The 23,402-nt window shown below is 29.0% G+C and overlaps 1 protein-coding gene and 1 long non-coding RNA gene across 3 annotated transcripts; both read right to left on the bottom strand.

Moving 5' to 3' along the window:
* Positions 1 to 4,637: 4,637 nt before the first annotated feature.
* Positions 4,638 to 6,005, bottom strand: LOC112692137. 2 transcript variants are annotated; one of them, XR_003149385.1, is made up of 4 exons: positions 5,738 to 6,005; positions 5,521 to 5,668; positions 5,105 to 5,251; positions 4,638 to 4,714 (listed from the first exon to the last, which is right to left on the bottom strand). It is a non-coding gene; the product is annotated as an uncharacterized LOC112692137 (long non-coding RNA). The 2 variants fall into 2 exon arrangements; XR_003149384.1 differs by lacking the exon at positions 4,638 to 4,714 and having other exon boundaries at positions 5,062 to 5,251.
* A 545-nt stretch (positions 6,006 to 6,550) lies between these two features.
* Positions 6,551 to 7,339, bottom strand: LOC112692136. The gene is made up of 4 exons (XM_025566702.1): positions 7,120 to 7,339; positions 6,958 to 7,056; positions 6,775 to 6,841; positions 6,551 to 6,681 (listed from the first exon to the last, which is right to left on the bottom strand). Exons 1-4 carry the CDS (start codon positions 7,213 to 7,215, stop codon positions 6,572 to 6,574), a joined length of 372 nt encoding a protein of 123 aa, XP_025422487.1. The 5' UTR covers positions 7,216 to 7,339; the 3' UTR covers positions 6,551 to 6,571.
* Positions 7,340 to 23,402: the final 16,063 nt, after the last annotated feature.

The following is a 23,402-nucleotide window of genomic DNA, read 5'->3' on the forward strand; positions in this document are numbered from 1 at the left end:
GTAGAAACTTTTACACGTAAAACAGCTACTAATCAGACTTCGGCTCCATGATTTCGATAAATGTTTTAAACACTTACATCTCATTGAATAATTAGAGTTTACGTGCAAGACATGCACCATATTTCTTAGACTATATCGTGTATTACATTTAAGCAAACTTTTTATGTGTTGTGATGTCCTTTAAATAATCTTATCAAAGCATATACTGTATACATGGGTTTTTATAATTGGATATTACAAGTTAAAAGTTTAAAGTTTTTGCTATTTAAATTGGTTACGAATGAAAAAATTAGTAGACAGCAATACATAACAAGATAAAATATATACAATAATGAGCAAACGTTTTAAAGATTTGGACTTAGATGATGATTACAACTGTGAAAACAAAAAGCCATCTTGTGGAAGGTATGGTTTCAGTTTGCATATTCTGTTTATTTTTTCTTCAATTTTATAAGAACGAGCTTCTTTGGTTCAATTTTTCGAATGGTCTTGGATCCATGTATCCTGGTGTGGTATTCCGGTGTTGTTGTGGGGTCACTTGTTATGCATGAACCAGAGTGTTTTCAGGACTATTCTAAGAAATTTGTTCTGAATAATCATTAGTTATATTACTTTTGTTCGATATACGGAATTCCGTAACGGACATGCATATGCTATGCGTATATATCATTGTGTACCAAAAGTGAGCGTTTGATTTGTAGTGTTGAGCTCAATATAAACACGTTAATGCATTTGACTTAAAATATTCCGGGAACTTTTCGAACATCATCGCTGTTGAGCTTTAAGCCGATTATAATTGATGGAATAACCGTGTGCACCGAATAATATACAACCGATAGTATTCAGAGTAAAATAAATTTGAAATACGTATATAATATTAATACCAGTAAATTATAATTATATTTTGACATTTTTTTTTTTTATCGTCATTGCACGGTACACCAAAATAGTTATTGCAATCACCAGGGCCGGTGCAACGGCAGTGCAACCGGTGAACCAGTACAGGGCCCCGCGAAAAACAAATCATTACTGAATAAATATTATAATTTAGAAAATATTACATTATTAATAAAAATATAATATTTTATATTACAGATCCTAGCGAAAAGTCAAGAAAAAAATCGTTCTAAAATATATAATCAATAATAAATAAAATAATATATTATTTTATTGAATACATTTATTTTATAAATATAACTAAAAAATAAAAAGTATAATAGGGTGGTTCTTAATTTAACAAAAAGTGTAGACGTCCCATTTAGCCTGCCGATATTTGATGCAGTAGTATCAAATACAAAACCTTGTACCTTATCAAGCAAAGACCATTTTTCTATACAATCATATACGGCTGATATGTCACTTCCTGATCCTGATGGGATTTCTGGAACGCCAAGAAGTTGTTTTCCATTTGGCATTGAGACAATTACTGGAAGACGATAAACTTTTTCTTGATTGGTTAAGCCAGGATGTAATTTTGTATCCCAATGTACAATTACAAAATCTACATTTAAGCTAACAAAATCTGAACGAACTTTTTCTGCGATTTTTTTTCGAATACTTTCTCGGCTATTTCTAATAGATGTTCTATTAATAATATAATTAGCCGGATTTAAGGAAAGACTTTCTATACATGCTGTTAATAAATATACTGCGTCTCTATCACTGACCTTGCACTTATCTAAAGCTGCAGTAAGCCTTGGTGTCATGATTGATTTTTTTGCTCTTTGAACTCCAGATGAACAGGGTATATCTTCAATTTCTTCATACTCTGAATTCATACAACATTCTGTGCCTCTTCCTCGGAACTAGTGAATGCCGGTGTTCAAACTATAATATAATAATGTATAATATAATCAATGAATACAATAGGTTAGTACGATATGTAGTTGAATGTTTTCAGTATTAAAATTGTAATAATTACCTAGCTCAATATTTGAAAGTTCAGCTTCATACTTTTGTTGTTTTGTTGCCTCTTTATTTTTTTTAATAATTTGTCTTTTTTCTTTTTTCATAACTCCTAGCAAACAACCTGGATAACCTGGCATTCTTTGTCAACGTAAAAAATCTTTATCAATTTCGATTTACATTATGTCAAATGCATTTGCATGTGCTATGTCAAATAAGTTGTCTAATTTTTTTTCAAACAATTTAATCTGAGATTTGTATAGTTGCTTTTCAGTTCTTTATGTTTTTCAACATTTCGCCATAATTCATACGATTTTTTTAATTTCTTCGTACAATCTGCTCGATCTTTTATTGGAATACGTGCTTTTTTCCAAAATATGATACATTCATCAATAACTAAATATGCGCTTTTTCATTTGATTAGCAGAGTTTACTTATTGCTAATGATGTAGTCATGTTGGTAGAGAAATTTAACTATAAAATAAGTGAATTAATTACTAGTGATGCCAAAGTTACTACTACTTCAAAAAGTAAATTAAATAAAAACCAATCAAATCAAAATATGGATAACTAATTGTCTTATTATATCAATTAATAAATAGACAAAAACTTTATAAAAAAAAACTTTAATTAACTTTTGATTTAAAACTTAGACAATATTATATCAAATATAGAAATCTTTTGGACCTATTAATTAAAAAAGGTTGTTGTTTATAGTGATCTAATACTTTTATCTAAAAACAATATGAAAACCACATGGAAATTAATAAATGAATTCTCATATAGTTCTAAGAAAAAAGAACCTCCAATAAACTGCCTGAACAGTAACGTTTCGAATATTCCTTTAACTAACGAATCTGATATATTGAATGAATTTAATTATTATTATATTAATGTTGGAAAAAATTTTTCTGATGAGATAAATACTAGTAATTATAATAAATTAAATTGGAATGAATTAAATAAAAAATGCCATATAAATGATTCTATTTATCTTGATCCAATATACCCTATTAAAATTTCAAATTTCGTTCAGAAAATTCCAGAAAATTCTTCTTATTTTACAAATGATTTGTCTAATTATATTCTTAAAAAAACGGCTGACACAATTTCAATCCCATTTAACTATCATTTTTAATTTTTCAATGGTCTTTAGCAAATATCCTTCTACATAAAAAGATAAAAGAAAAGAATTCTTAAAAAAATTCATTTTTTTTGCCAAATCAATATGGTTTTCGTCCAAATATCTCAACCACGGACCCATTAGTTAAAACTTTCCACATTATTCATGTGTGAATCATGAGTTATTAACAAACAAACTTGATTTCTGTGGTATAAGAGATAATGCTCTAAACTTAATTAAATCTTTTATTTCAAATAGATCCCAACAAGTTAGAATTGAAAGAACACCGAGTTATATAAATACCAATAGTTTTTCGGTGCCACAAGGTACTGTTCTTGGCCCAATATTATTTATCATTTTTATTAATGGACTTTTAAACTGAAACCTAAATGATGATATTTTGTGCTGTGCTGATGATATAGTGGATATATATATATATATATATATTCATCCGCATTTAGGCTTATTTGCTTATAGGATGAGTTGCAATTATTTTAAATATTTATTGTATATTTAACTTGTTAAATTGATATTGTCGCAATAAACTTTATTAATATAATTATTTATTATATTTTTTCCTAAATTAACTGTAGAAAAAAAGGTAGATGAAATTTACAAATTTATCAACCCGATTGAATGCGTAATTCCTTTAAAATATAAAAAATTAATAAAAAAAAATTGTTGATATACAAATATTGACTGTTAAAAGAAGCCACCCAGCAGTGACAATTTTTTTAACTTGATTAATTAATATTGTAAGTTAATTTTTATTTATGAGGTTTTTAAACGTTTTTTTAAAGTTAATTTACTAAAATATCTATGATTTTAATAGGATAAAAATGCATAGTAATCTTTTAAAAGATCCAATATGTGTCACGGAGCAGTCAGGATATAAGAAAAATATCGATTAAGCCTGAGTTCCTGTCAATTATTATTGTGTTTATCCTCGCATGTAAATTTCTTATAATATATATACATTTACTTTTGTATACTTTTATAGGGAACAAAATATCTTATATTTTATATTTTATTCAATACCCAGGATTTGCTAGTGAAGAAACCACTCGCAGTGACCATACTTGCGTTACAGATATTATTAATTTCATTAGAGTACACGAGCACCAGTAAAATATAATCATAGGCACAATTTAGGGAGAGGCTTGAGTGTGCTTAGCACCACAATTTTCGAAATTAGGCGGAATCCACTGTATTTTAATTGCTTCTTATAAATATTTATATAAAATTGAAAACTAAGATATAGGAACTTATTCATTTCCACTTGAATATTATATGAATTTTCTGCCACGTAAAAATGAAATTACACCCATTTTAGTCATTATATCTTATAGTTTTTTAAATTCATCATCATATCAGTTTTTCTTAATCTTAAATATGTTACCTACATTATTAATTATGCATTTTATCATGTATGCGACGATATAAATAAGAAATCAATAAATAGAAATATACAATAATATAATAATATTATATATTGCAAGAAAAAAATATAAATATTATGTAAACAAAATGTAAAATGTTATTAAATTAGTGAAATAAATATAGAAAACATTTTTAAGAAATTAAACATTTATATCATATTTTAAGTCATCTTCAATATCATTGACTATGTATTTCATGTTCGGTGAGCTAGCGTTAATTTCATCATCTTGATGTATTTTATTGAATCTATAAAATATTAAAACAGATAAATTTTATTTTATAATAAGAATTCAAAAATATTAATATTTATAAACATATTATAATAGGGGATAACTGTTGAATAATATCTTGTAAATATTAAGATCAAATTATATATATTGTATGTTGGAATTTAAAATGGGAAACAAAATCGGAGAAAAATAAATTCGTTTACTACTTCTAAATTAATTATTTAATTATTAATTATCTTATTAATTAGTTTTACATGATAAAATTAATTTCTATCGTGAATAAATATTTCGAAACTATAAGTCAAAATGTCGATCGAAAATATCGATCGACATCCTCTGTATAAGATAAGTGTATACCTATGTTATATGTATAATATTGTTAATAGTGCCTATATGTAATTATTACATTGCTCCATTGTCTGTTTCTTCTACGAAATCATATAGTAAATTATAACAGTTATTTTGAATGAATTAAGTCATTAGTTGAACGGTAAGTGTTTTTGTCTATATTTAAAACGAGATCCCTTCATAATCGACTGATCTGGATCTGAAACTAAAACCGACGAAATTAATTCATCCTAATCCAACCTGCTGTTGTCGTAAACTCCGATTTTTACCACCCTAATTTTCTGTTCAACGAATTCACAAACATCAATACTACACAAATTATATTAATATTTAAACCGATGGCTCAGTTTCATCGATTTCAGTTGTTTCATCGTTTTATACCTCGATACCCCAATCAACTCACATTGATATTGAATAATAATAAAAGTCTGATCAATATTTGAAACTCAGTTTAGAATAATATTATATAGTTACCTTCATGAATCTATTTGTCGAAATACATGTCATATCGTGTATTTTAATTGTATTAACGTTGTTGATTAACTTTCTCTAAACGAATCACGTTCTAATATTAATAGATGCGCAAAAGCTTTGACCGAGCTATATTAAACTAGAAATACATCTAGAAATAATAAATCACGTTATTAGGAGAAATATGAAAATTTTTAATTAATAGTATTTAAAATGTTACTTATGATAATTTCGAACCAGTCATTTGTAATATTTTACACAAACAGTGAACTTGTAGATCTCCATTTTATTTTAACACATCCGTTATCAACCTAACCATGTTTCTAATCTCTCAATGGATATAGAATAAATACAAAGTTCTAATTCAAAATATATTATATGGTATGTGTATCTGAAATAAAATATAATTTATTTATTAGTTGGATTTAACAATAATGATGTTATTGTGGTATCTAATTGTTACTCGGTACGGGTGTTCGTTGAAAATGTAATATTTATATTCAATAAACGGCTCATTGGCAAAATTAAAACAGAATAATCCTAAAAATATTCATACTTCACTTATTGAAACTGTTCTATTTTAAGAGACAGAGAGGTTGATAGAATTATCCTTTTAGAACTCAGAACTAAATAAAATAAGACACAAAATGAAGTACTTAGAGGTATCCGTTATTTTTTTTAAAAATAATTAGTTTTCTATTATTACATCTATAATAATATTTTTATTTTTTAGTAAATTATTTTAAGTCATTATTTTGATTACAAGCTTGGTCTCATACCGGGTACATATAAAACTACCGAACGATGCTCTTACAAAAATTTTTCATTGTATATTTCATGTAGAAATATAAAAATGTTAAACGATTATCTATTTAATATAATACTTTTATGTCTTTAGAACGTTTTTTTTTCATGAAATTAAGACTGCTTATAAATGATTCATGAAAATTCAAAATGTTCCTTATCTGAAATATGTCCTTATAATTTATAAATAGTATTTACTATCAGATATCAATTGTATTAAATTCTTCCGATTGTGTTGAGGAATCGTATATCATTTGAGATTTTGGCTCTTCAGGAATTCTTCAATGTTTTTGAGGTAATCGTCGTATGCAAAAAGATTATTACCTCTTATCCAATGCACACGACGATTAACAGATACCCCTATGGAAATTAAAAATAACGTCATCATTGGTATCATGATCTTTCAAAAAACACTACATTATCTATATACATCGTACACTTTTTACAACTTACCATCAGAAAACAAAAGCACTTTCTTTGGTATCCTATTTACGTTTCTATTATAATTATTCGTATTCATCTAAAACAGATTATTATCATACAAAATTAACTTGCAAGTGTGAATTGGACAATGGACCGATGATTATAGTTATACCTAATTATTGTAAACGTTTAATGATATAAAAAAATACGTACTCCGGGACCTAGGAAAGCCAAAATTGAATTTGGCTCCCTGTCAATACATATTTGTTCTGTATTAATTTTATTAAATATTTTATTCTCTAGTTGGTACAGCTGTAAAAAAAAAAAAACATTATATGGGTATTGATGCTCTCATAACATGATCTGTGGACTTACATCTGACAGTTCATGGTCCTTCGTTAACCTCATTATGACTTTCGGCGCCACCCTACTTGCCAATTTGATTAACTTCACCATTTCCTCTTTAGTCATGTTCACTGGTGGTGACGTGACGATGCCGTCTGTCCTCTGCAGCGAGTGAGCATCGACAAAGAAGTCACCTACCAGAAAGACGATTCGATCTTCGACCCCATACACACGAGCATTGTTCCGGGCGAACGCGATTTTGACCGGGTCACTGTCCGTCGCAATGACTACATAAAAAAATGCGAACCGTTACGAGTCCATTGTTAGTATACATTACGATTTAATAAACAATAAACATGTTAAATAATATGACAATAATTGTATTTTCATGTTGTCAGCAATATACCTTTGCGGCAGACCATGGCCAGTTGAATCGCGATCGCACCGGAACCGCAAAACGGGTCTATCACAGTACCCAGTGACTTACACCGGGAAGCCATCAGTTTTGCCAAAACTTCTGGAGGACTGGAGTAAAGGGTCGCTGTAAAAATCGTAAAATGATGATAATATAAACGGAGTCGATACTATAAAAACGTTCGTCTGTCTAACATACCTGGGTCTGCCATGATGCCGTCATTGAATTTCGAAAATCGTGCAAACCGATTTTCCCACAGTTTATAGGTGACGTTCAATTCCTAGGAATAGTACGTCGTGATTAGTAAATATTGGAGAGTTCATGCAGATAATTATGTATATATTAGATAATATCCTGTTGATTAGTATCGTGTTGTATGTATCTGTTGTTTGTTGTTACCGGGACTGGGCAGTATCTTAGATACTAGTATTTAAGATACGTATCCGAGATCAAATTGTATCTTGAATCTGGTATCGTGGATTTACATACTTTTTAAACTTGTATCTAGTATCTTTTTACGATTAAAGACTAAATACAATCTATTGGTATGTTAACATAATTATTAATAATTTAGATTAAAGTTTGCACGTCAAAGGCATTCACTTGATAAATGAACAATATATACAATATTTGCTCATAATAAAGATTATATGACATATGATCTTTATTATGAGCAAATTTTGTAATCAGTAAGTTATATAAATCCAGTTTATCGGCAGAATGTTTTCTTAATTTTATCGTGTTAAAAATTTATTTTAGACTGTGTGATTGTGCGATGATCGGTTCATATTTTCTGTCTACGCGGTATTTGTGTAGTATCGTCCAATTTTAAGTATCTATTACTAAAAACATGGATAATAATGTAATTGTTAATATTCCAAAATCCTTATATGGAACATTCTATACAATATTAAATTTTTATGAAATAATAAATGTAAATTGAAAATTTAAATTATTTTCTATTAATAATTATAAATATTTTTTATTAATTATTAGGCTTAGGGACTTATAGTTCTGAAAAATACACAAATATGCATGCAAATATGCTTCTAAAATCATTAAAATATGCATTTATATGCATTAAAAAAAAAAAAAAAAAAAATAACCACATAGTACACAAAATAAAACGTGTTCATCAGATGTAAATGTATCTTTAAACTCCGAAACAAAACTTTGTAGTCGGCTACTCGTAGACTGTTGTACTTTCAACATTATACAATATTATAAAATATACGCATACGGCGTTTTACGTATGATTTGACGTTGTGTGGTTGCGAGATGCAAAAACAACGACGAATAATAACAATGCCGTAACAACCAAACATTGCGCCCGGGGCGAAACTTCAAAATGTGCCCTTACGTATTTCCAATTTGAAAATATTACACTTATTAGATATTATTTTTGATGATTGTTTTGATTATATTATGAAGGCTATTAAAGATTTTGTAAGCAAAATATACGACATTGACTGTTATAATTTTTAATATTAACCGTAAGATTTTCATTTTTGCGTTCTCCCAGGAATTGCTCCCGGAGCGTAGATACCTCTCGCCACCCCCTAGCTACGGCCGTGGATAACAATCAACTGAAATGGACACTAAACAAATAATCTATTATTCTATATCAACTATTATCTTTATCGACATCCGGTTTATATCTAGCGGGTTATACGGTCGATACAGGTTTATAGTATTATTTATACTTGCACGAAAATTATAACGAGATATGAGAGGTAGTTTGCAGATAGCATACTACTAGAAGTATTAAGTCTTCTTAATATATTATTCTTTCGATAATTTCAATTATTTATCCATAGTTTTTAATTTTAAATTTGGAAAATTTGTCAAAATATGCAAAATAAGCATAAAAATTTTAAAATATGCACTCTCCCGCAAAATCTATCAAATATGCAAAAGTATTCACATTCAAATTTTAGATCTGATATCATGGCACCGAGAAACGAATTTATATCGCACTCTGCTATATTTAACAATAATTAAAAAAGTATGCAAATGCTAAAAGTCCCTAAGCCTATTAATTATATATATATAACAATTATTATTTATTATGTACTTAATGTAATTAAATATTAATAAATGAATAAATTATCTTGTATCTTATATGTATCTCAGCTACCTGTATCTCTAGTTTCTTTAAAAATATCGAAGAATCTTGTATCTTGTATTTAGGTAGTTTTTTTAGGAATCTTGCCCAGCCCTGGGTGTTACACTGTTAGCAATCGTTTTACTGTGATCGACTGATGCAAACAATCAGCAGCAAATTATTTTGCCGCCCTCAAGTTCACGAGTTATTGAAATTATGTTTTTTTTTTTCAAATCCACTCAAATATTCTTGTGTGCATTTGTGGGAAACAAATTTTGGTCCCAACAAATGAAAAGCGTAAATGTTGATGTTCTATAACTACACTGCGCACAAAATCGAGTCGTATCGCGTACGTGAAAAATATGCAGAATCCGGAAGGGCCACCGTTCGCGTTGAACATGACCGTAAATAATTAATGGTAATGTGGTTTTGCATTTACTTTGGCGCGATTTTCTTCCATTTTCGGTAGTACGTAAGGAACGATTTCGTCTTCATCATCACCAAACGTACTGACTTGTTCTATCATCACGCGGACACTTGTCGCCGAGTCGACCGCATCGCACATCAGTGCAGAATGCGCCTGCTCGCTAGTTACTTCGATGACGTCGGACGCGACTTCACCGGCGGACGGGTAAGTCTGCGTGCACGTGTCAACGAACGTTGTGCAGGAGTTGCCGCACGCGAAGTCGCGTTTGGCCACTCGTGTGCTGACAGTAGTGACGAAGTCCGTTTGTAAACCGCATTCCGTAAAGGATATGGGACTGGTAGCCGTTCGACCACCAACGTCATCGCGAACCAGAGGGCCGTCTCGTGGTTCTTCCGGTCCTGTGCAGCAATCGTGATGCGCGAAACCCCGACGGGCTAATGTGGGAAAAGTACGAGCGAGATGATACGTTAAGAAAACCCTAACGGAGATCGAAAGGTGTCGTAGCGCAAATAAAACCTCAACCGTACGCACCTTGATCCTCTGTTAACCAGACAAGGAACCGTGGCCATCTACAAATTAAACAGAAGGTAATCAACTGCAATCGCTCGTCATTCCTGTCCGCCTCCTGAGCAGGACCACTACGGCGATCGGAACTGAAAAACACATAAATATCATGCATTTCAAGTGCGGATGCTCTATCGATCGAATGTCGGACGCGAACACTTCTCGACGGAGCAGAAACGTCGTTGTTACCCGTTCGCGGTGCATTATTGCCTGACGGTACTGTCGTGTAGATCCAATTTACCTGATAGTCAATCCCATTTTCTTGAGATGAATTGATATTGTTGATGGTTTTGATAAGTTTACACTAAATATACCTCTGCTGTTAAGCAAGGCAATGTCGAATGTTATCGTAATAATTTGTTCAACAGTTACAATAAAGTTGCAATATATTTGCCGGGTTATGTTTAAATTAGGTTACGTAATCCATATCGTAAATGGCCAGTGCAGAAAAAATACACAACTTGAAATCAAATTTATTAGTTAAATAATTATAAATAAAATGTTATTCTTTCTGCATGTAATACTAATGTATCTATAGAACCTCGTGATCGGAATCACTAAGGTATACTAGATGTATTTGTATAACAGGATGCAAAAATAATAGATGTACTTGTAAAAAATTAATATTTTATGCAATTCAAATTGGCACGGCATAATAATACAATAAATTGTGAATATAAATAGTTATGTATAATTATTAAGAACCTAATTTTAATATTTCGCTAAACAAAAATATCTACATTACATAGCAGTATTAAATATTAATAATATTAGGTAATTTCTTATTCATAGTTGTAAATGTGCCAACAAAATATTTGATTTTTACAACATTCCCTATGTTATCAATTAATGATATCATCTATTAATGTTAAGCATTTAAAATATTAGCTAAGCATTTTTGTTATTACCTAATTTACATCTTTTACGATAACATATATATATATATATATATATATATATATATATATATATACTCAATATATATTAAATATTAATTGTTGTGTATTATTTTATTTCAACTATTTTGCACGGGGTCCCGCAATATGTAGCGCCTGTCCTGGCAATCACGCAATGTATACGTAAATTACTATTTTCGTTCAGATTCAGTCAATTAGTTTTATATAAATGGAAATAACCGATGCCTAAATCGAGAATGGTTTTAATTTTAATTTTAATTTTAATTTTTTTTTTTGTAATTGTATCGCAGCCGGTTTAATATCATTATACTACGCTAAAATACAACGAGTAAATAGAAAATATATTTTGGCACCGCGAAAAATAAGACAATTGTCAATTTTTAATTTATCAATTGAAAAAGTTTCAACCGTTAAAATTATATGTTATGAAATAATTAAATGTGCAAATGCACTTAGGGTTCTAGCTGACGTAGTCATGTTCATGTTTAGTCAATAGTTTTCCATTGTTCAAAGGACTTAGTCCATGAAAATAACGATCATCTTATTTCTGTATATGTCTACAATCAACATTCGTTATTAATTATTTAAACGCTGGCGGACGCGTTTTGTCGTCTGCTAATTCGAACTACATACACATTCTTATTCGTAGGTAGTTTACTTGAAGTTAACAAACCGTTATCGAAAAATTAAAACAAAATCATTAAATATAGACAAATAGGGAAGAAAATATATAGTTAAAAAAACGTAAACAGCGGAATTTGTTTTTTCGCTCTCCCAAATCGAAACGTGAATGTTAAAAATTAAATAGCCCGAATCGTACACACTACGGTTAGTAGACTTGGACTAAAATGAATAACTCACTGGGATTCCTGTGTCACGAACTGCAGTGGAAACGGAAGCAGTGTTTACTGGCAATATCAGAGACGTGAAATTTACATAGCCGCCACGCTACGTATTTTATGTAATGCTGATTATATTCAAACTTCGACCAGGACCGCAGTGCTACAGATTACAAATGTGGACTATTACGAAGAAATGTACTAAATTTAAACCTCCTCACGAAATATTTACGTTCCAACACCTTTCACTGTACTCAAACTGCAATGTGTATGTAGTACCACAACATTTACACTGCAGTTACGGTGTTAGAAGAAGTTAGTTTTAGTTTTTATATTGAAACACAAGTACTTTACGTTATTTATTGTTAAACCTATAATATATATATCACCGTAACCGTGTGCATCTTGGCATATTTCCTTTTGCTCGTGCGGTCGACAAAAGACCAATCGTTATTGTATTGGGTAACGGGTTTCCAGTGATCCTGCTAAGCACGAGGTTGAAATTTCACTCACCAAAACTTGCACCTGCACACACTAATATTTTCCGAACGGATTTCATGTTTATCAAAATCCATCACAGTTATAGGTTCGCGTCGACATCCAAAACTTTTGTTCGGTAAAAAAAAACTGCTGCTACTGCAGAAAATATGTAGTCCCTTTATAGTTTGTCACGGTAAGTCAATATAAACACAAACTCTTTGGTACGTCAATGAAAAATTGAACATGTTCTATTTACCACGAAGACCTATACAAAATATAGTAAATGTAAATATAAAACAATGAATTTGTTTTCTTCGTTTCTACTGTTTCGAACAATGATCTCAAAAAAAACATATTATATGCATAATCTATTCGCAGTGCACAATGCAGTCTATTACCATTAATTGTCTATTGGTATGTACAATGGTTTTTTTTTTCGAAATGGCCTAAAAACTATAAAATAATAATAAATCGCAAAAGTATGTACAACTACCGTGTATTCGGTTACTTTATCCGACAAGCCTGACCAATTTATTGAACTCGAATATAATAAGTACATATTTCATCTATAGCAAAGACGATCGTGACGACTTTTTTGAAATCGAACAGCCATGGGCACAAAACGAATTCCGTATGTCACATAGAAACCTAAAACCGGTACATGTATCATACATCCCGGTACATCCCTTAACAATACACGCGTATTACTGTTACTATGTTATTCGAGAACATATATTTTATGCTCCGAGCCAATGACAAAAGAACATCATATATCGTGTCCGATACAATATGATTATGTTACCAAGTATAGTTTTTATTATAATACTGCACGTGTTTTCTCGTAAGACTAACAAAGGGATAAAATATTCCGCCGTACGTCTACTGGTTAGGAATATTATATTGGGATAACTGAGACAACTCTGCGGCTGTTGTAGAGGGTTTGTCTGATCACTAATCAATCACAATAACTGCCAGGCCACTAACTATAATACTGTAATGTACACAATATACATTCAAATGCATCCCCTTTCAGATTATCATTGTACTGTTTCCGACAGATAGTAGGCGAACTCGTGTATGTACATCCATCAAAGCGTTTGTATCTTTTTCACGAGTTTTTATTTTAAATTGACTTATTAAGGCAACTTTAACCCTCGAATATATTCCTACCAAATTCTCCTAACACTCGCGAGATGATAACAATAATGTTAATAATAATAATCATAATAACAATTATGTTCATTAAATTCGATGCAATGATATATCATTTTACTTGTCGAGTATATGATCTTTATTACAAATACAATCACAAATTACATATATAAAAAAAATATATATTTAATAAGATTTCATGATAAACGACATTCGTGTTGCTTACATTTTTTAAAAATCGTTTGAATCAATGTTAGTCATAATAAAAATGACCTAATGTAACTACTTATACTGTCAACGCATAAAAATTGTTTTGAAACCAAAACACTATTTTTAGCAATTCCTAATAGTTTATCAAGTTTGTTGAATATAACATTTTGAAAGCGAAATACTTCTGTATGATTATTGTATTTATTAACATTTGGCGTTCTCGTAGTAAAAAAAAAAACTTGTTTCTTGGATAAATATAGAATATATATATATGATTGAATGTTTAAAACGTATATTTTTTTATAGAATAATAATATAATCAACGAAAAACTTAGTAGGAAAATATTACCAAGTCAGATTATTTATCAAATCGATTCGTATCTACCGATATCACATTTATATACTTATTAATTTACATAAAATATGAATAAAATAATTTAATTATTTTGATATCAGATTTCCATTTAATAATCTTAAACTACTTAAAATATGGCTAAATAAAATAAAACGAAAGAACTTCAAACCATTAATCTATAGTTGTTTATGTAGTGAACATTTTATTCTTGAAGATTATCAAATCCGACCAGGTGCTGACACTAAATTATTAAAAGCTGAAAACTTTTCAACAATTTTTTTTTTTTTTAATTAATTTTTTTTTTACTATCAACCATTTCATTATAAAATACAGTTTTTAGTATCATAATAAATAATAATAAGATAATAGAAAAATTACCTACACCTTTAAGCAAAGCTTATAGCGGTGTTGGAAGTTATAGGGTACATGATTAAAATTGTATGATTAAATAGATAATTATAATTAAACAATTAGTTTAACAATATAGTTAAATAATACTAATCGATTTACAAAAGATTCTATGAACAATTGAATTATATAGCAAAAGAAACATAAAATAAAATAAAATATCAGTATAATATACATTGTATTTCTTATTGATATATACATAACAAATTTTATTTCTAAAACAGTTAAACTCATTACCTATTACAATACTGAGAATAGTCAACTCAGAATTTCCATTTTTATCTTTGTGGTTATACGATTCCCCTCTGTATAGTACATTTTTTTTTTACTTATAGGCATTACATTATAACTTTTAGAACCTAGATACCCCAAAAATTTTTGAACAATTGCGTTCCTAGTATACTCAATTTTAACATCAAACACCCTGTGTTCTCTTTTAACTATAAAATTTTTCATATCCATAAAGAATTCATAGTTTTTGATAAAATATAAAATAATTATTTTTTTTATATACAGACTCAAATGGAAGCATGTTGAATAACATATAGTTTTCTTTAGTTGAACCTGTTAAAGCATCTTTACTTAAGCATATTCTAATAATTTTTTTTGTAAATATTGTAGTGGTCTAGATGCATTTTGATTAAGCCCCCTTCCCCCCCCCCAAACCAATAAACCATATTGGAATATTGCTTGAAATAATGATAAGTAAATTATGCGCATAGTTTGGATTGGTAGAAACAAACGTAATTTATAAAAGCTAAATGATAATACACGCATACGCATCACAATATTATGTACATATAAGTTCCATTTCATATTTTTATCGAATGTTAATCCCAAGTATCTTATACTAGAGACTCTAACTATTTTTTTTATAAATTATCGTATTACCAAAATCCATATTATCATTATTAAGAATTTCTTAAGTATCAAAACTTTTATCATCCTTATAGATCGATAAATTTATAAAATTAGTTTTATTATAATTCATTGATAGTTTTCGGTAATTTAAGTAGTTTATTACTTTTTTTAAATCTTTAAATCTTTAAATCTCCCACGTGACACCTGAGAACAGCAAAAACGTGTCATCTACGTATGTTAATATTTGACCATCAATTTCTATGTCACATATAGAATTAATATATAAAATAAACAGTAATGGGCCTATTACACTACCCTGTGGTACCTCATAATTTATTGTCATTTCATCACCTGAGATACTATTGATTTTAACTATTTGCTTTCTATTTTTCAAATAGCTCCTAAACCAATTTAGACTAATATTTTTTAAATCGAAATTCGATAACGAGTTGATTATTTCATGATGGTTTACCGTATTAAATGCCTTTGCAAGATCAACAAAAATTTCCATTACCTTTTTACCACTATCCAGTGCGTTGTTTATAAATTTACTAGTACTGTGCAAGGCATTTTCAGTTCCCAAACCAGGCCTAAAACCAAGTTATTTATTAAATAAATTACCAGTAAAACGTCGTATGCACCAAAAACCCATAGTAAATATATATTATATAATAAAGTACCTAAATTTATATATATTTTATTATAATATACAGTATATACAAATTAAGTCATAGCTATTGTCTATTTTTAAGTTTAACTTTTTTCAGATAAATAAAGTAGATTATGCTAAACTACCAACAAAAAATGACATTGAAACAAGTAATGTATAAAATCTTTCTCTAAGTTATTGTAAATTATTTATTAATATATTTTAACACTTCTTATTTCTTTTTAAATTATCAACTTATATCTAAATTTTAATTATTTTCGTAGAACAATAGCTTAAAATATACAAGTACACAATGTTAAATTACATCATCTACAAAAAAAGTTTTACAGAAGAAAATAAAAATATTACATTAATGTTTAAAATGACGAGACGTATGATTGAAAACTTTAAAAATTCAATTCAACTACATTAAGAAGAATGTTCCATCATACTCGTAAAATGAAATCTTATTACAACTATAAGAACGTTTTGGTGGGTATCCGTTACATATATCATTGCACGAATATAAATTTATTACGCTTGGAAAAAAATGCAGTAGAATTTATTCTACTATAATGAATGATTTTTCAAAAGTCTTGTTCCATAACTCATCAAAAATGTATGTTTATATAAAGATAATATTTACTTTACCTTACCCTTCAACCGTTCGCAGTTGGACGAGTTTAACTTATTGTGAAACGTATTTTTAGAAAAGTATTGGCATTTTTAAAATTGGAAGTATAAAAACGTGATTGGCTATTTACTTATCTACTTATTGAATATTTACAAAAAATAAAACTATTGCAATTTCAAAAAAGTAAATCAATCGTTAACTTTATAAGATTTATAAATTATTTGACCTATTAACTTCATTAAATCGTTATAACGCTGTCGGTCTATATCACATAAATGTGTAGCTTTCACTATTAAAGTAGAACTTTTGCGAATAATAGGTACCTACGCGCAATACACTCTATTCGAAAACCACCGTTACGTTAATGAAGCGTAATTATATCAGAACTTTTGTAAAAATTGTTCTAAAAGCCAAGTAGCCAATTTTGACAAACTCAATGGACGTGATGTTTGTGTTTCGTAATAGTTGAATTGCGATTTCGTATTATATTTATCTCTAGAAGATAACGAGGATAAAAATACGAGTTTTAGTTTGCATTGAATTGAAAAAAAATAAAATATATTATACTCGTAATTACCATTACTGCGTCATATTAAGAAAAAATATAAATGTTACCTTTTAATTTTTGATATATTTGGTAGAACATAAATTATTTGTACCTACATCAAGTAATTTGGGTAATATTTAATGTATTTAAAGTTCTTAACATGAGTGTTGATGATCGGCAAAGTCATCTATTCTTATATTCTACTAATTTTTATTTTTAAATTTCAATTAATAAAAAAACTCGAGTAATCGTTTGCACTATTGTACTGTAGTTACAGATTCATAATAAATATAAAATCTAATTATCTCGTTTAAATCCGATTTATACGGAATGATATCAAAGCGATTTCTTTTCAACTTATATACTACCTAATATGTCAATGTATGTTAAATTAGTCTGGACGAAATTTTAAGAACAAAGCTGACATAGTAAAAGATTGAATCGTAGAGACCTGAATTTGGAAAAATTACCATACTTCTTTGAGTGTCTATCTGTATATTCATTATGTAAAAAGAGTCTACTTATGATTTTCTTTAACGTACAAGTTTCAGCCATACGGAAATGCTTTATAATTTGTGGGGAAAATCGGGCAAAAACCAATTAAAATTATGGAAAAAAAAATATAAACATAAAAAACTGATTATTTTGTGAAGAAAGAATAATAATATTTGATTTTAAATGGTTTCAGCTGTGAATAAATTGATTATTCTGAATAACTTAATTAAGTACATTTTAAATGATATTCAAAATATAATAAAGCCCATCATAGAATTAAATAACATGTCGATAGCGAGTGCTTAACTAGTTAGATTAGCCATTTATCTATGAGTATAAAAATATAATTTATGATTTTTTTTTTTTTTTATGAAATTTTCGATAGCAGATAATTAGCTATAAATATGGCACACACTTAGGGTTGCCAACTCTTATATACAGATAAGCGGGAAACCAGTTATTTATATGCGGGACTTAACTAAAAAAAAAGTGGGACATGCTTACAAATTTGTAGAAACAAGAGAAAACGATTTTAATAATTTTTACCAGTTTTATTTAAAATTTTAAATATTTATATAAAATTAACAGAATAATTACAATTTTTTTTTAACACAAATTAGTAAATAAAGCACTTTGCCCAATTAAGAGTACCCTATCACAAGACAATTATTTTTAGTTTTTGAAATAGTGGTTGTGTATTGAATACTGAATTGAATCTATATATACTACCAATTTTTTATTAAACCCATACGTGCAATCGACTCAGTCGGAATTTCGGATGGAAAATAGTTTTAAATGTGCACAATAAGAATGTAAGGCTTCTATATAAAAATATTTATACAGGTTTACCAAAAGTGGTACGGGACGTCCCACCTCACGTGGGACGGTTGGCAACCCTACACACACTGATTACAATTTTCAATGAAGATAGAATTTAAATTTATCAACTGATCATTTGAGATAAACACGTGGAATTATGAATAATGAACAACAAAATAATAAATAAAGATATATCCAAAAAATAATTTTTTATTTAAATTATCAATGGAATAATTTTCTATTCGACTAATGCCCAATTCTGGTTTATGGCAAATTCTCCATAATTATACTCGTATAATGTATGTTAGTATGTATTCACGAATTTAAAAATCCGCGCGCTTCCGTATTTTTTTTTCTCTCCAAAGACTTTTAACACTTTGATTGCTGACTTTTATGAACTTTCGGTATGCTACTCCACATTTGACGAAAATATAAAATGCGTCTCATACGGTTCTTTTATACCAGAGGTGACCAACAAGTCGATCGCGACTACCTTTAATTATTATACCTTTGTACAACCCAGGAACAAGAAAATTAGGTAAATTAATAACAATTAATAAAGACAATGTATAGTTATAAATACCTAAAAAAAAAAAAAACACAAAATTTTTACACTAAGATCGAGTAGCCGGGTAGGTATATCGTGTGTAATCATCTAATGGATATTCTGTGTGATATAGTTTATCACGTTCGTACGAATTACTTTAACAAATATATTATAATACGTGTTATGTAAAATTGTAAAACTAAACGTTATTATTATCAATATTTTAAATAGAAGGAACATACGAAGAGTGTAATATGCATGCGTATAAAATAGATTTTTGCACGATAGAAACCTTTTCGGTTTTTTTTTTTCCGGTTGACTGTCACGACACAGAAAACTCAGAAGTCGATCAAAAGTCTACGAAAATTGGCCGTCCCTGTTAAATACGGTCAAATGACGATGCGATTGGTTGGACGTTGGACTTCGTGTTCAACGCGATTAACGATATTATTTTCGCTGAGTACAAAAACGTCTGTATAAAAAGCGCGAACAATCCTTGGTGTACGATAGTACCGCCATAAAAACAGTTTACGCACGCGTGTGCCGCACATATATCCATCGCGTTTTGTAAACACGCCAAAAACGGTGCACCCTTATAATGTACCGGTAAATATTACAGCGATGACTATTTTAATCGAAATATTCCTCTCCCTCTGGCACCCCCTTCACGTACTGTTTTCCAATGACAGTGGTCGTACACTTGAACGCCTCGATCGTCCTCGCCGTCTCCTCAAAACGCGGACGTAATGTTGCGATTGTACGCAAACCGAGAACATTCCAAAAAGGTGTGAAACGTTCGTTTGTTCAATTTATGGAACGGCCATCGTTGACCGTTGTTAGGTTATTCAACCGTCGCGGAGACGATAAAAAAATTCGTACAAATACATTTTTATGTGTGGTTTTTCGACCCAGAACTAGGTATAAATATATCTTTTTAACAAAGGTTCCCGCACACTCTTGTACTGCTACGGGTGTCCGCGAACAGATCAGGGGCATATTTTAACTTATTTCTAGTGAGGGGAGCAACTCAAATTATTTCTTTAATTCAGGCTAAATTTTTGGTAATATTTAAATCTGGTGAATCCTTAATATTTATGATTTATTTTTTTTAATCTAATATCGGATCCATTAAGAACCGATTTTTGTGTAGTTCTTTTTTAACACCTGTCTGAGTTACGCTTGTGTTTTATTTGATTTTTCACCAAGTATGTTACCCGACAAAAAACTCAATTCAGTATTCACAGCTACGTGTAATTTGATTTCGTTATAAAATGATCTATATTAAAAAAATTTAAAATGTGTATTTCATATATAATCGATTCCTTAAATACGGATTACCTGACCTTCAAATTTAATAATTATTTCAAAGTTTACCGTGAGACTTGCAAATAAAATGTATAAATGTGTATATTACTCTATTATTACCATTATTGTAATTATTATTATTACTTTATTTATACATTTTATAAATATTTTATATTTTACATATATTCAAACCTCCCCCCTTACCCGACATTTTTTTCTGTGTTCACCCCTGATAACAAAACTAAAAAAAAGATTGTTGATTCAAGCACAGTAACGTAATGAAAACCAAAAAACTTTTAAAGTATATACATAACCCTACATATATGTGGGTAAAATATTTTCACACAAACTCTTAGAAGGTTTACAAAGAAATTATTACTTCAAGATTATTATTTCCAGATCAAGGAAATAGACTCATCGGCAATACTTATATAAATGCATTAATTATTATTGTCATTTGTTTTATTTAAATTTCAATTACGTTGGTTTAAGATTTGGTTTTCTATGATTAATTATCGGGATCTTTTCATGAGACATAATGTATTTGTTTAACGCAGTCGATGTTTTCAAACATAATAGAGTTTCTGCATATCGCTCAACATGACGCACAGGTACATTAGATTATAGTATATTCAACCGCGGAATCCGTTATTTAATAATTCGTTGGACAAAAAACAATTGCATTAAAATTGCATTTAAGTCACTTTGCACGATTTACATCGTGAAATCGGATTAGCGTCTAACGCGAGTAGAAATAATTCGTTATTCTGTTTTGACGTAATAAGAGCCGAAACACGCCCATACTAAATTTATCACGACTCTCAGACACCATCACGGAATGACGCGTTGAGTGCCTTATTTTATTTACTTCGATTTTTTAATCATTACATTTTTCCATCCAAAATAATTATTTCATAGAACCGCGTAAGTTCATGGTCGTTTAGCTCCAAGTGAAAAATCTTGTTATTCTTCATCGCCTCTAATAATTATTTTAGTATGTCTCTTTCATAATAACTCCGCTGCAAGTCCTTCGGAATATCCAATATTCTATGACGTAGACGGGAAAACCAATTTTTTGTTTCAACTGGACGTTTCTGATTCTCTACCTATATAGTTTTATAGTTTGTACTTACTTCACGTATTAGATTAGATATGGTTCGCAAGTACAAACGATAAAAATTCGTATTCTGATATTTTTCCTCGTTTTGAATAATTTATTATAATATGTCGTGTGCAATACACGGATTACACTTTATAACGTTTGAAATAATTAAATCTAAAGGAATACAAAATATACTGCATCATCGAATTATAACATTTTTCGACCAATCAAAATCCGAATTGAAGCGAATCTACAGCTGTTTTATAATGACATATATTAACACAATATGTCTACACTTTGTATTTCAAAATATATATTCATTTTTATATGGACCAATATCATTGTTTGCATTGCAATATTTATAATTAACTCCATTACCCAGACTCTGTTACGAGATTAAAAACTAACTCTAATCGGTAAGTATATATCTCTTCACTTACACACACACACACACACACACACACACACACACACACACACACACACACACACACACACACACACACACACACATATATATATATATATATATATATATATATATATATATATATATATATATATATATGTATAATCGTTATACCTCTTCTTTTTTTCTTACTGAAGAGTGTACGGTACATATTACTGAAGTTATACAAAAGCTTTTTATGTAATTAACATTTTTTTTTTATGATAGTTTTATTAATACTAAAATTGTACGCTACAGCAAACTACGGCTAACGTTATTTATTCCGAATCCAGAAAACTTTTAAATTTATGATTATAAAATATCATAGGCAGATAAATTCCACGGGATTAAAACACAATATCACTTGTTTATTTTAAATACGTATATATTCACTTAATATTCACTTTTTTATTTAACATAATATTAATCGTATAATACTTCTAAATACTTGTCCAATTGCAATAATAATTATACCAGTAACAGTTATGAATACAGAAAATTACCAATAATTCAGCGTGTATTTTTAATAATAACTAAGTATGTTAATAATAATTTGTAGTTACTATCGCATTTAGTTATGAATGGAATATATCAAAATAAATTTAATAATTTATTGGTAAAACGATATGCATTCACTTGACAGATATAATAGTATTAATAATTTAATAATCAATAATAAGTAATAATACAGACGATAAAAAAGAAAAAGATCTGTGAAATTACGGGTTTTGATTTTTCTATGGAAATGTTGAAAAATATATAAAAAAATATATATAATTAGCTTTAATTGTTAGAAAAAAACCTATAATATACATACTTAAAAACATAAAATTATTATTAAAAAAAATGAATAAATATGAAATGAAAAAAATTATGCGCCATATATTATTATAATGCCGAGATATAAATACTAGGAACTGAAAAAAACAAAAACTATTAGTATTATGCACAGTTGAATAACATCGGTTTAAACTAAATAATACTATGTAATTTATTGTTGTTCACTTTAAAACTTTTACTTAATTCGGCTTAATT

This window comes from Sipha flava, unplaced genomic scaffold (assembly GCF_003268045.1).
Source record: "Sipha flava isolate LNK unplaced genomic scaffold, YSA_version1 70_pilon_pilon, whole genome shotgun sequence".
NCBI classification, from domain to species: Eukaryota; Metazoa; Arthropoda; class Insecta; order Hemiptera; family Aphididae; genus Sipha; species Sipha flava.